General features: G+C 42.0%; 2 protein-coding genes across 4 annotated transcripts in view; one reads left to right on the top strand and one right to left on the bottom strand.

Annotated features, from left to right (window-relative positions):
* The window catches only part of LOC121043357 (membrane-spanning 4-domains subfamily A member 4A-like), a 168,914-nt gene that overhangs the window by 64,578 nt on the left and 90,747 nt on the right, over positions 1-13,589 (top strand). For all 3 annotated transcript variants that reach the window (XM_040495019.1, XM_040495020.1, XM_040495021.1), the window contains exon 2: positions 8,052-8,255. In XM_040495019.1, the coding sequence (XP_040350953.1) occupies positions 8,236-8,255 (20 nt within the window). In that variant the 5' untranslated portion in view covers positions 8,052-8,235. The remainder of the gene's footprint in view (positions 1-8,051; positions 8,256-13,589) is intronic.
* Positions 2,685-13,589, bottom strand: part of LOC121043360 (membrane-spanning 4-domains subfamily A member 14) — a 24,778-nt gene continuing 13,873 nt past the window's right edge. Inside the window, exons 4-5 of the mRNA XM_040495026.1 lie at positions 11,897-12,004; positions 2,685-5,092 (exon numbers count right to left, since the gene is read on the bottom strand). Coding sequence (XP_040350960.1) covers positions 2,873-5,092; positions 11,897-12,004 — 2,328 coding nt within the window. The 3' untranslated portion in view covers positions 2,685-2,872. The remainder of the gene's footprint in view (positions 5,093-11,896; positions 12,005-13,589) is intronic.

Raw genomic sequence — 13,589 nt, forward strand, 5'->3', positions numbered from 1 at the left:
GATGGGTATTGAAGAGGGCACCTGTTGGGATGAGCACTGGGTGTTGTATGGAAACCAATTTGACAATAAATTTCATATTAAAAAGAAAATCAACTCTTCCAATTTTATGAAAACCTAACCTAGGTTAGGTTTAGTAAGGTTTAGGTTTAGTAAGACAGTTACAAAAAAAAATTAGATTTCCTTTAAGTAAATCATCAGTGCTCTGGCTCCCTATAGCCCTTTCACCTGGTCTTATAAACAGCTCCTTCACACATTTACATTCCTTTGTTGGCTCCTAAACACATTTGATTTTGTCAGCTCTAGACTCAAACTCATTGATGGGACAGTACAAGGTACCTCAAAAAGGGGAGCTGAGGGAGAGATTGCCTTTGAAAAGCAGAGAAAAGTGGAATTCTTGCAGATTGGAAAGTTGCTGTGGGCCCCAGGGGGCTTTAGGGACCTCTGACTTGCTCCCTAGATCATTCTCAGTGGGACGGAAAAACCTCTCAGAAGATGGTTTTTATCTTTCTTACATTTTTACATTGTAAGTCCAGACCCTAGACACTGTATTTTTGCAATTTTGGAAAAAGATCCTGTATTCCAGGTGTGGTACAGAAGCATCAAATTCACAGGACACTTAGGGTCTAATATGAACCAAAGCAATGAGTTTCTCAGTGGTAAGTGGTGTGGACTAGCCACAGGAATCACCTCTCCAAGGACTTGCACTATTTTAAGACCCCAAGACCTTATGGTACATGGTGCATCAATGTGTGTGTGTGACTTTGTTGGATGGGTATGGAGAAAAATGCAGAACTGACTGCAGGGATTGGATTCTTAAAGAATATGATGAAGAATTACAAATATTTCAGTCCACACCCAAGTTTGTGGACTGAAACACATCACATAAGCACCATGTAAACATGTGCTAATCTAGCTGAAGCAAAAGGGGGATTTATTAGTATTACTCAGAGTCAGTTGAATACAATCCTACCCTTCCACAGCCTCTCTTTCTCTTCCCTTTCTCTCCCCACAGAAGGGGATCACTCCCCTCTGTGCCTACGCTGCCCATTTTATCTCCCCCAGTTCACAGTCATGCACCTGTGGCCCACCAGGTTGTCCCTGTGGGCCCCTGGAGACGTCTCTGTCACTCTGCAGCCCAGACTCTTGGAATTACAAATCCTCTGGCTGTGTTTGAGGGATGAGTTCAGGTCCCCCTACTTCTCTGCCATGTTGGATTCTTCTCCAGAGCCAGTTGAATACAAAGTGGCAACCATTTAGGAACTGGAGGCCAACTCAGGTAGGGACCTGACCAAGGTTGAACCAACTTGGGAAGCTCAGGAGGCTAATCCTTACTACAGAGGCAAAGGCAACAAGGAGCAGATTACCAGTGTCTCTGGCTCTATGCCTCATTATTCTACTGCATATAACTTCACTCACCTCTAAGTGGAGAGTTTATGTTTTTAAAAAATGACTGAATGCGTTTGAAAAAGACTTGAAAACAAGTTTTTGTGTGGGATTCTTCTGAAGACACAGATATGACCCAGTATGGGGTGACTCACAAGGATGTGAGAGAACTAAAAGAGTGTGAGATTTCAAAAAAGAAGGAGGTTGGAGAGAGATCCCTGCAAATACTTATCTTAGACTTTTTGAAATGGGAAGAAAAATACAGAAGCCAACAAGCGAGATGAAGAGAAAGGAGGGTTACCAGGTCCAAATGTATCAGAGAAGTTGAGGAGAAAGAGGATTGAAAAAATGTTATTAAGCTTGGAGGATACAGGGTAACTGATGGCTTTTCACCAGAAAATTTGACCGTCAAAGGTCAATTTTCTTTGACCACTGAGGATGAAATTAGATGTGTGAGTGTAGTGAGTTAGAAGTGAGTGTAAGCATATGGAGGGGAGTAGAAGTTTGCTCAGTGTATCACAGTCTGTCCTACTTTCTCTTTTGACATCTGCATCCCTGCCCTCCCCTGCCTCCTACTTCTCTGTCTCTAAGTACGTTTGTTCTCTCCCTGTCCACTACTTCTGTACTCATTGCCACATTATACCTCGTTAATAACTGGGCAAACTTAGAGTATATATCCTCCACGTAGATTTGCAGAGCAGGGAGTAAAGTGGGTGATTGGAATCGGCAAACCAGGGGAGTGGTGGGATTGATTTTTATTTCCCACAGACTCTTTTGGTTCTTGCACCTTTTGAGAGCCTACACAGACTTCTTTCTGGTTGACTTACTGAGCCCCTGTAATACACAGAGTGAGAGGCGAGGAATATTAGCGCCATAGAAAAGCAGGTCCATTAAGTATTAAGGTGTAAAACAGAAATAGACTCATAGAGAAGAAACCGGTGGTTGAGGTGGGTGGTGTGAGAAATAGGTGAAGGGGATTAAGAGGTACAAACTTCTGGTTTTGAAATAAATAAGACGTGGGGGTGAAAAGTACAGCAGAGGGAATATAGTCAATAATATTGTAATAACTTTGCATGGTGATAGGTGGTGACCACACTTGGCTGTGGTGAGCATTTCATAATGTATAGAATTGTCAGATCACTATGATGTCCACCTGCAGCCAGTATTGTATGTCAACTATACTTCAGTAAAAATGTATTAAGCTGTAAAATGAGTTGGCGATCATAAGTTGAAAGACTAACACCGACAACAAAGTTTAAATGTGAGTTACTCCTTCAAACCCAGAAAATTCTACTATGGTGTTAATGTTTGTTGTCATTTTATTTTAGTTAAGGGCAAATCCTTTGAGTGTTTTGCAGGCCCTTTGTTTTCTGGCGAGTGAATAGGTAGCAACCAGACTTGAGAACATAGGTTGGAGGAGACTATATTGTTTTTCCTTATTTTGGTTGCATGCTTGGGAGCATTGTGGCATTTGGGTAGATTTTCCATGTTAGTCAGAGTCCTCAGATTGCTGTTGGTCTTTTAGGGAACATGAGGTAGAAGTTAAAGTCATATCATCTTGGTATGAAGCTGAGCAAATTGAAATGTTTTTTTGCACATCTTGTTCTGAATTTATATCAGACAGATAGGCCAAATTTGTGTCTTGTACTGAGCTTTGGCAGGAGAAACAACAATCTGGATTTTTGTCTTCTGACTGCTGGTTGTGTAGGTTTTGGTATTTCATGCTTTCTGGTTTGTTGTCTCTTATTTGCACGGTTTCTGTTTGCATACCTTCTTTTTGGATATCTGTGGATTTAAGGTCTTGTTCCTCATCTTGATACTGACTGTCGTTGAATGGAATGCTTTGTAATTGCTGACGTCGAGTTATGACGTGCACATTTTGGGCTTCTTGGTATAGAGCTTTCTGCTTTAGGGACTCTTGCTCTAGTAGATCTTGGATTTGCCAGGCTTGGGATTCCCACCTCAGGGAATGTGGCATTTCAAGTGCCAATTCTTGTGCTTTCCACTCTTTGTTTCTCCAGCCTTGAATTCTCCGGTCTTGGAATTGTTGGCTTGAAGATTGCCAAGCTTGGTATTCCTGGATTTGGGATTGCCAGTTTTGATGTAGCTGCTTCAGGGATTTCTCCTCTTGGGCCTGCAGGTTTTCAACCTCCTCATACTGGGGTTGTTTCTTGGGGGATGTCTCCATATCAGTCTGTTGAGCTTTATCTTTTCTGTCTTTGGGTTGTTCCTTTGGGGATTTCTCCTCTCGGACTTGCAGATCTTTAGTGTGCTCCTGTTGGGTTTGCTTCTTGGGGGATTTCTCCATATCAGTCTGTTGAGCTTTATCTTGTCTATCTTTGGGCTGTTCCTTTGGGGATTTTTCCTCTTTGTCCTCTTGATATTTACGTTGTCCACTTGGGGATCGCTGCCTTAGGGATTGTTCCTCTAAGACCAGCAGCTGGTCTTTAGTTCGCTGACCTGAGGACTTCTGTCTGGTTTGCTTAACTTGGGTTTGCTTATCTATGGAGTGCCTCTTTGGGGATAGCCAGTCCTTGATGTGCTGGTCTAGGGATTTCTTTCTTGGGGATTGCTGGCCTTGCATTTGCAAGTCCTGGGATTTCTGTTTTGGAGTTTGCCAGCCTTTGTTTTGCCTGTATAAATCATGTGACTTTCGGGATTGCAGGTTCTCATTTTGCCAGTCTAGGAATTGCCACTTTGTGGATTTCCTGCTCTGGAATTCCTCCTGAGATTTCCATTCTTGGGTCAGTAACATGACTTCTGATTGCATGTCTTGGTACGATACACGTGCAAGTTGCTGGTTTCGATGTTGAAGATCTAGGGCTTGCTGATCTAGGCGTTGTATATTAGAGGACTGGGCTGCATGAAATGCTGGGGCTGCAAGTAGCATGGATTGTGCTGGCAGAGCTTGTAGTTGGGAATGCAGATCTTGGTAAAGTATACCTTCAGATGGCGGCTTTTGGGATACCATGTCTTGGGATAATATATTTTTAGATGGCATGTCTTGGGCTAATGTGTTCTGGGATGGTGTGTTTTGGGATGGTGCATATTGATATGGCATGTCTAGGGCTTGTGTATCTTGGGATGGCATGCTCTGGTATTGTGATTCTTGGGATGATATGTCTTGGTATGGCATGTCTTCTGATGTCAGGCCTTGAGACTGTGTGTCCTGGTATGTTGGGGCTTGAGATGCCAGGACTGGCAGAGCCTGGGGTGGTAACATTTGGAGTTTTTTTATGTAACTGGATGGGAAAACTTGGAGTGGCAAAGCGCGGGACTGCAGAAGTTGGGTTTGATTTTCTGGGCGTTGTGCAATAGCAGCTTTTAGGTCTTCATCTTTCAGTTGTTTGGCATATGGGATGTTTTCTGTGGACCTTTCCAGCAATGTGGGAAGCAAAGGTTTCAGCTTAGGTCTTTCCTCATAAACTTGTGAAGGTGGAGAAATACTTTTCTGTTGTTCATCTAGCATAGACACAGAAGATGTGTAGTAAGTTTTACTGTTTCTCCTCCTTGAATGTCTGAAGGCTAAAGGATTTCTTGTGACTCTTAACTTGAAGAAAGTATAGCCTCCAATGAAAACAGGTTGTATGTTTGTTGTTGAATCAGCAGTGGAGGACTGTTCTTGAAGCTCAAATTGTACTGCAGTATTTTCTTCAGGGACAGAACGTTCACTCTCTTGAGTAACATCCAAAGGCAAGAAAAATACAATCTATAAAACCAAGGGGTATAGAAAACATTAATGGAATAATCAATCACCTTGGATGTTCTTTTCTTCTTGTATTCCCAAATTATTTTTTGCCTCTGCCTTAAGACAGTAGGGAGGACACAACATCTACACAAGGAGTTAGAAAACAAATACCAGTACTAACATTGTCTTTACCATCGACTCACTGGTTTTATCACTATTTATCACTATTACCTCAAATATCGAAAAGGGGAATTTGGTTAAGATTGAAATATTCTTCCCATACTTAATATTATGAAGCTTCTAAGAAATTTAAAATAATCTTCTCAGCATTCATATATTCAGTTTTATAATGATTTACTGTTCACCTGCTAGGTGAAGATCAAAACTAATTGGATGTGGGCGTTGTCTATAAGGTGCTCACAATTACAGGTATACCAAGATATAAATAGACAGTAATACAGTTTAGCAAATGCTATTATAGAAATAGGTGCTAAGTGCTTTATGGGAATGTAGAAGTCATGACCTAATTCTGAGGGCCAGGAAATTGCTTCATTGAGGAATGTTTGATCCATGTCTTGATGGGTGGACAGGAATTCCTCTGGCAAAAAGGTAAGATGAAGTAAGATAGGAGTGAAATGCAGGTAGAAGAGGCAGTGGGTAGAAAAACAAGGCTATGATGCAGCATAGTGTGAAGGCAGATGATAAACAGATATTGTTGGGTGGTATGCTAGCTGCTATAAGTTGAATGTTTGTGTCCCTTCAAACTTCTACATTGAAACCTAATCTCCAGTGTGATGGTATTTAAAGGTAGAATGTTTGGGAGAGGTATTAGTTCGGGGGTGGGGCCCTCGTAAATGGAATTAGTGCTTTTATAAAAGGGAACCCCAAAGAGCTCCCGTGCCCTTCCCTCCATGTAAGGACACAGTGAGACTACCAGCTATGAACCAGGAAACAGGTTCTCACCAGACTCTGAATCTACCAGTACCTTGATCTTGGTCTTCCCAGCTTTCAAAACTATGAATAATAAATTGTTGTTGTTTAAGCCACTCTGTCTTTGGTATAGCAGCCCAAATGGACTAAGATAGAAATTGATGCCAGGAAATGGGAGTGCTGCTGTAACACATGTCTAAAAGTGTGGAAGTATATTTGGAAATGGGTAATGTTTGGAGGCTGGAGGAGGCTTGAGTTCTACATACTAGAAAAAACTTATATTGCTATGAATGAACCATTAAGGGCAATTCTGGTGAGAGCCCAGGAAGAAAAAAAGGAGAGCTGTAGATAAAGCCTTAGTCTTCTTAGAGAACACCTAAGTAATCCTGAACGAGATGTTCGTGGAAATATGGACAATAAAGGTCATCCTGATGAGGTGTCAGACAGAAATGAGAAATATGTTGTTGGAAACCAGAAGAAAGGTGATCTTGGCTATAAAGTTGCAAAGAACATGGCCGAATTGTTTGTGTCCTAATGTTTTGTGGGAGGTAGAACTTGCAATAGTGAAGGAAATGATGGAATTTCATGTAGTAATTATTAATAATGAATGATAAATATTTTATGTAATAACGAAATTTAGCTGAAGCTATTTTTTTTAAGTTTTTCTTTCTTTTTTGAGAAAGACACAGAGAACATAAGTGGGGGAGGGGCAGAGAGAATCACGGGCAGGCTCTGTGAGCCTGATATGGGGCTCGAACCCATGAACTATGAGATCATGACCTGAGCCAAAACCAAGAGTCAGATGCTTAACCAACTGAGCCATACAGGCACCCCTAGCTAAGCTATTCCTAAGAGGTGTTGAAAGTGAAGCTTGAATCCTTCAGATAGCTAGCTAATGGTAAAATATGAGAAGAGAGACATTACTTAAAAATGGAATTGTTAAGCAAAAAGAAAGCAGGACCAAGTCTATCCATTCTGCAAAAAAAATGAGAACACTAAGAGTACGGCCGTGACTTGTTTGATAAGGAAACCAGTATAGATCAGCCATCTCAACAATAGCCAGAACCTATTCTCCAAGCAATGGAAGAATGACACCAAAGGTGATTCTGAGAGCTTCAGGGGCTGCCACTCCTACCAGGGGCTGACAGTGTAAGAGCCCTGGAAGAAGAATGATTTCAAAGGCTAGGACCATCCCTCTGGTTCAAGCCAAGCCAGAATGCCCCCTCCCAGTGTCTCAGAGGGTGGGCACCACCGCATGGGCTGCAACCAGCTGAGCCGTGGGAGTGTGACCACCCCCACTGAGGTTTCAGAATCTGCCATGCGACGGAGCACGGGCTTGGGGCCCCACCCCAGCAGAGCCACAGGCATGGGACTCCAGCCTGGAAGAATCAAAGGGCCCAGGCAGAGAGCTGCTGCAGGGGCAGAGCTCAGGCAGAGAGTTCCTGTGGGGCCTTCCTGCTGAGCCACGTGTGGTTGGAAGCCAGAGCATCCAGCCAAAGGGGGTCACTCTTGAGCCTTAAGGTCTGTTTGTCCTGTTAGGTTTTGGACTTACTTGGAACCTGACCTTTTCCCCCCTTATTTATCCCTTCTGGAATGGGAATGCCTATCCTATGCCTGTCACAACACCGTATTTTGGAAGGTTGGTGTCATAACACATTTGGTTGCATAGGCTCACAGCTAGAGAGGAATTTGCCTCAGCATGGATCTTACATTGAGTCTCACTCCTATCTGTTTTAGATGATACTTAGATGAGACTTTGGACTTAGCCTTTGAAGTTCATGCTGAAACATAAAGACTTCCGGTGCTGTTGGGGTGGAAATAATATATTTTTCATGTGAAAGGGCATGAATTTGGGGGACAGGCAGGGATGGAATACTATAGATTGAGTGTGCCCCTTCCAAATTTATAAGTGGAAACTTAATCCACAGCACGAAGGTGTTTGGAGTTGGGGCCTTTGGGAGGCAATTAAATCATGAGGGTGAAGCCTATATGAATGGGATTAGTGCTTTTATAAAAGAAACCCAGAGAGCGCCTTTGTCTTTCCCACCAGGTGAGCACACAGTGAGAAGATGGCATCTGTGAACCATCTGGCATCCACCAGGCCTGAATCTACTGGCCTCTTGATCTTGGACTTCCAGCCACCAGAATTCTGAGGACTTTTTCTTGTTCGAGCCACCCAGGCCATGCTATTTTTGTTATAGCAGCCTGAAGGTACCAAGACACTAGGCCAGGAAATGCGGACCTTCCTTTACAGGTAAATGAGATCTATTGAAGTTTTTTTAAACAACTAAGTGACAGCATCTGATACAACCTCTAGCCAATGCTTCCCAGTCTTTACTTTTTTTTTGAAAGAGGCTGTCATTACAGCCTCAGTCTGCTGAGTTTTGCCATCCTGTGTCCTTTCTAAGGTCATCCATAGAGTCAGAATAGACTACTTGTTCTGTTTGATGAAGTGATTGGAACTCTGAGTGGTTAAATGACCTAATGATGGTTACCTCTCTGATTGATGGCAGGCCTAAAATAAAATGCCTGCCACATTCTCTTGTATGATCATCGTCATTCCCCACCTTCTAATTTGTTTTCACATCTATATTTTATCACCATTGGAGGGATATTTATGTGAGGATAAATAGTACTTTAGGGGAGATTTATGCATTCTCACTTACCCTAAAACTTTTGTTTCATTTGAATTGTAATTTTTTTTCATTTGTTAAAAGAAAGATTTGGAGGCATGAATTGGAATTTCTTTAACTTTATTCAAGATTTTAAGTGTATGATTTTAAATGTACTCTTCTCTAATGGCAACAGTGATTGCCAGGTGCTGGACAGAGTTCCAAAGTCATCTCAAGTAATTATTAATGACATTCATATGAGGTTATTTTCCTTGTTTTATAACTGAGAGAGCTGAGATTCAGAGATGTTAAGTAACCTGACTAGTGTCACAGAACTATTAACTGGTGAGGCTAGGAGTCATACACTGCAGTTGAATTCTAGGTCCTGCACTTTTCTCTCTCCTCTCCTCTCCTCTCCTCTCCTCTCCTCTCCTCTCCTCTCCTTTCCCCCTCTCCCCTCCCCTCCCCTCTCATCTCTGATATATGCTTTATAATAACCACTTCAGTTACACCTTACTCCAGGGTGGCTATTACTGAAGACTATATAAAATAATGTTTGGGGCACGGTGGTTTGCACAGAGAAGCTGTTTGATAAATAACTCTTTCCTCTTCTTGGGATCAGGGTGCATATTACATAACATCTTTGCATTCTCTTTGTACTTTTCACATTGCCATGCCACTAAAAAATAACCCTTTCATGGGGGCGCCTGGCTGGCTCAGTTGGTTAAGCATCCGACTCTTGATTTCAGCTCAGGTTATGATCGTACATTTTGTGGTCTCACGAAATGTGAGTCATTAGTAGATAACGGAAAGTAGATGTAGAGACCTAAACTAGAAGGTATGAGGGGCTGGAAGGAGGAGGAAAGGGGGAGTTATGTTTTATGGCGCAGTTTGTATGGGGATGAGGAAAGAGTTTTGGACATAGATAGTGCTGATGGTTACACATCGTTATGAATGAATTTAATGCCATTGAATTGTATACTTGTAAGTAGCTAAAATGATAAATAGTATATTATGTATATTTTGCCACTAAAAAAGGATTACTACATGAAAGCTACAGAAATGAAGACAGCATGGAATATGTGAAAGGATCGACATGCAGATCAGTGGGACACAATAGAGCATCCAAAAAGACCTCATATAAATATGAGGTCATATGAGACCTCATATAAATATAAATATTTATATGAGGTCAATTGATTTTCAACCAAGGTGCCAAGGTGATGGGGGAAGACATTGCATTTTTGACAAATAACGTTGGCATAGCTATATATCTCCATGGCAGGGGTGCGTGAACTTCTCACCTCAGAACTATATAGTGTGTAAAAGTTAACTTGACATCTGTTAAAGATCTAAACACAAAAGCTAAAGCTATAAAATTTCCACAAGAAAATAGAGAAAAAAATCCTTACAGTCTTGTAGGCAAAGCTTTGTTGGGACACGAAAAGGACTAACCATAAAAGAAAATAAATCACAAGTTGCTATGTGAAAGAAACTATTAAGAAAATGAAAAGGCAAGCCAAGGCTGGGAAGAATAGTAGCAATACATATATCTCAAAAGAGGACTTGTGTTAAGAATCATTTAAGCTCTTGTAATTCAATAGGGTAATGCAATAAAAGTTGGCTAACAATTTAAAGAGACACATCTCAAAAAAAAAAAAAGAGGACAATAAACACATAGAATCTCATCATCATTTGCCATCAGGGAAATGCAAATTAAAACTACAATGAAATTCTACTACATACACACTAGAATAACAAAATTATCAATACAACTGGCAATTCCAAGTGTTGCTGGTTATAGAGAGCAGCCATACCTCTCATATTACTTATAAGAATGCAAAGTGATACAGCCATTTTGGAGAACCATTTGATATTTTCTTACAAAGTTAAGCGTCCATTTTCCATCCCATCTAGCAACGAGGTCATGGATTTGAGAAATGCAAAAGAGAAATGACACCATATGTCTACCCAAAGATGTGAACTCAAATGTTCATTGCAACCACATGCCCATCAGGAAGTACACGGATAAGCAAATTGTGGTGTGCCCTCACGTAAAAGGAACAAAGTATTGATACATGAGACAACATGGATGAATCTCATGAATATGCTGCTTAGTGAAAGAAGCCTAGACACAAAATGTACTTATTTATGATCCACATATGTGAAGTTTGAAAAAATAAAAACTAATCGAGGTGATGGAGATACTGATTGCAAAGAGGTTCCAGAGACTCCTTCAGGGTGATAGGAATTCACTGTATCTTGATTATAATGGTAGCTAAACAGGGGTGTACAATTTGTCAAAACCCCTTGAATTACATACATTTAAAATGGGTGCATTTTATTGTTAGTAAATTATACTTCTACAAAGTTGATGTAAAAGAAAAGTGGGGGAAAAACCCCACTTAACACGGGTCCTGGAATTGTTTTTTGGGATTTAGAGAGCAGGCTCAGGAACCACATTATTTAAAAAAATATTTTTTAATGATCACTTACTTTTGAGAGAGAGAGAGAGACCGACAGAGAGAGAAAGGTGGCACGAGCAGGGGGAGGGGCAGGGAGAGGGAGACACAGAATCTGAAGCAGGCTTCAGGCTCTGAGCCATCAGCACAGAGCCCAATGCAAGTCTTGAACCCACAAACCGTGAGATCATGACCCGAGCTGAAGTCAGAGGCTCAGCCGACTGAGCCACCCAGGCATCCCTGGAACCACATTATTTGAGTCAGAATCCTGATGTTCTGTGAACCTGGAGAGGTTACTCTTTGTGTTTTAGTTTTTCATATGTAAAGGAAGGGAGTCTTGATGGTTTTGTTAGGATTAAGTTGGTGCTAAGTGATTACAACAGTGACTGACAGAGTAAACATTTAGTAAATGTAAGCTGTAACAATTATAAATAACAGGAGTATGGCTCTTAAATATTTTTCTTCTCTGCCTCTCCTCTGGTGAGGGGATTGACTCACACAGCCTTGTGGCCCAGGGAGAAGCCCTCCGTGTCACAGTAATATAGGTTCCCATTAAGTCTGTTTCTCTTCATATACTCTGGCAGGGAGAGAAGGAGCTATGTCTGAACAGAGATGACTAGACAGCAAAGAGGGCAGGATGGCTGCCTCAGAGGCTGGAGTGAGCCAGCCATCGCTGTTGGTTAAGCTTGTCTCTCCTTGACCTGCCTCACCTCAGAAGTTGTAGTTCAACATCTGAGAATACTGCCCTGCCCACTAATAGGCTGGGGGTCACCTTGCAGTGTCCCCACAGGAACCCATTCTTGCAGTAATATCCAACGCACCTCATCGGAGGTTGTCCAGCACTTGCTTCTGAAGGAGGAGATAGTCACAGAGATGCCGAGCTCTACTATGCTGGTGACCAGTAAGACTGACAAAATTCCCTGCAAATAGTGAGGATAGATATATGGCATTTGGAATGAAAGCTGTATCATTGTAAAGGTAAAAGCCAAGGACTATTTACATCGTATGACCAAGTAAGGAAGGGAAAACCCATATTTTAGATGCCCCCACAGCCATCAGTGACTGAACAATTTTCATCTTATGTCTTTTTGACAAGCAGAGATAACAAACCCTAATGCCTGTAGGGGCCAGGCAACCATCCCAAATAAGTGAAATGGAAGGGGAGACAGTAGAGAATAAAGATATTCCTAGGATGTGTCCATTTCCCAGTTCTGAGCAATAGTTACCGTGTGGGAACAAGGACCCCATGAGGTCTTTCTTCTTTCCTAAGGAAGCTGGATATACAGATTTTTAATGTGAAAATCTCCAGCTTTTCCTTCACTTGTGGGAAGCAAATAGAGCCTATCTGCAGGCTGGATGCAGCTCACAGACTGCTGTTTTGCACACTCTGCTTCAAGGTAATAGATGAAGAAGCAGCATGTGAAATAGCATGGTGTCCAAAAGCTTAGACTGTGAAGACTGAAAGAGCTGGGTGCAGTCGGGCCAAACTTAACTTGGTCGCGTGACTGTGTCTCTAATTCTTGGTTTCCCTATAACCCCTCCAGAAGCCTGGATTTCCCCCCATTTGTTGGTAAAACTGAAATATATGAAGTGCCTACTGTAAATTTGCTGTTGAACAAGATAGACCTGCTCCTGGTCATTGTGGGATTTGCATCAAATAAGGGGGGCAAAGAGTGACAAGTAATTAGACAGTTATTTTTAAGTACGTTGCATTACCTGCCATGAGAAAGTATTGGGAGCCATGCACTACTATAATGGGAGATCTGAACAGGTCGGCCCTGGGAAGGGTAGAAGCGGGATCGGGATGGACCTCCTTTTTTTTTTTTTTTTTTTTTTTATTTTTTTTTTTTAAAGTTTTTTTTTTTTGGGGACAGAGACAGAGCACGAACGGGGGAGGGGCAGAGAGAGAGGGAGACACAGAATCGGAAACAGGCTCCAGGCTCCGAGCCATCAGCCCAGAGCCTGACGCGGGGCTCGAACTCACGGACTGCGAGATCGTGACCTGGCTGAAGTCGGACGCTTAACTGACTGCGCCACCCAGGCGCCCCGGGATGGACCTCCTTAATGAAGTGAAATTTAAACCGAGGTTAAAGAATGAGGGGGAATTTTAATTGGGTAGGTGGAAGAGGGTAGGCACTGGGCTGGGGAACATTGGAAGCAGGGGAAAGCTCGTCTTATGGTCCTGGGACAGTAGGTATTTAACACATTAAGGAATTTGGGGAAGTGCCAGAAGTGTGGAGTGGGAAGGGTAATGACGTGGAATAATGTTGGAAAGGTAGGCAAGGTAGGTGTTACAGGGTCTTGTAAGCCTTTTAAGATTTGGGTCTTAATTCTGTATTTCACAAGAAGCCCTTTAGTAATGTGCTCAGATCTGCATTTTTAAATGATGACTCCGGCCACAGTGTAGACAAGTAGATTTGTCTTTGAGACAGAAGATATCCATTCAGGAGATGTCTAGAGCCCACTGTTCTGGCTTGTGTGTGTGTGTGTGTGTGTGTGTGTGTGTGTGTGTGT

The sequence above is a fragment of the Herpailurus yagouaroundi genome, unplaced genomic scaffold (genome assembly GCF_014898765.1).
Source record: "Herpailurus yagouaroundi ecotype Mexico unplaced genomic scaffold, PumYag 187, whole genome shotgun sequence".
NCBI lineage: Eukaryota > Metazoa > Chordata > Mammalia > Carnivora > Felidae > Herpailurus > Herpailurus yagouaroundi.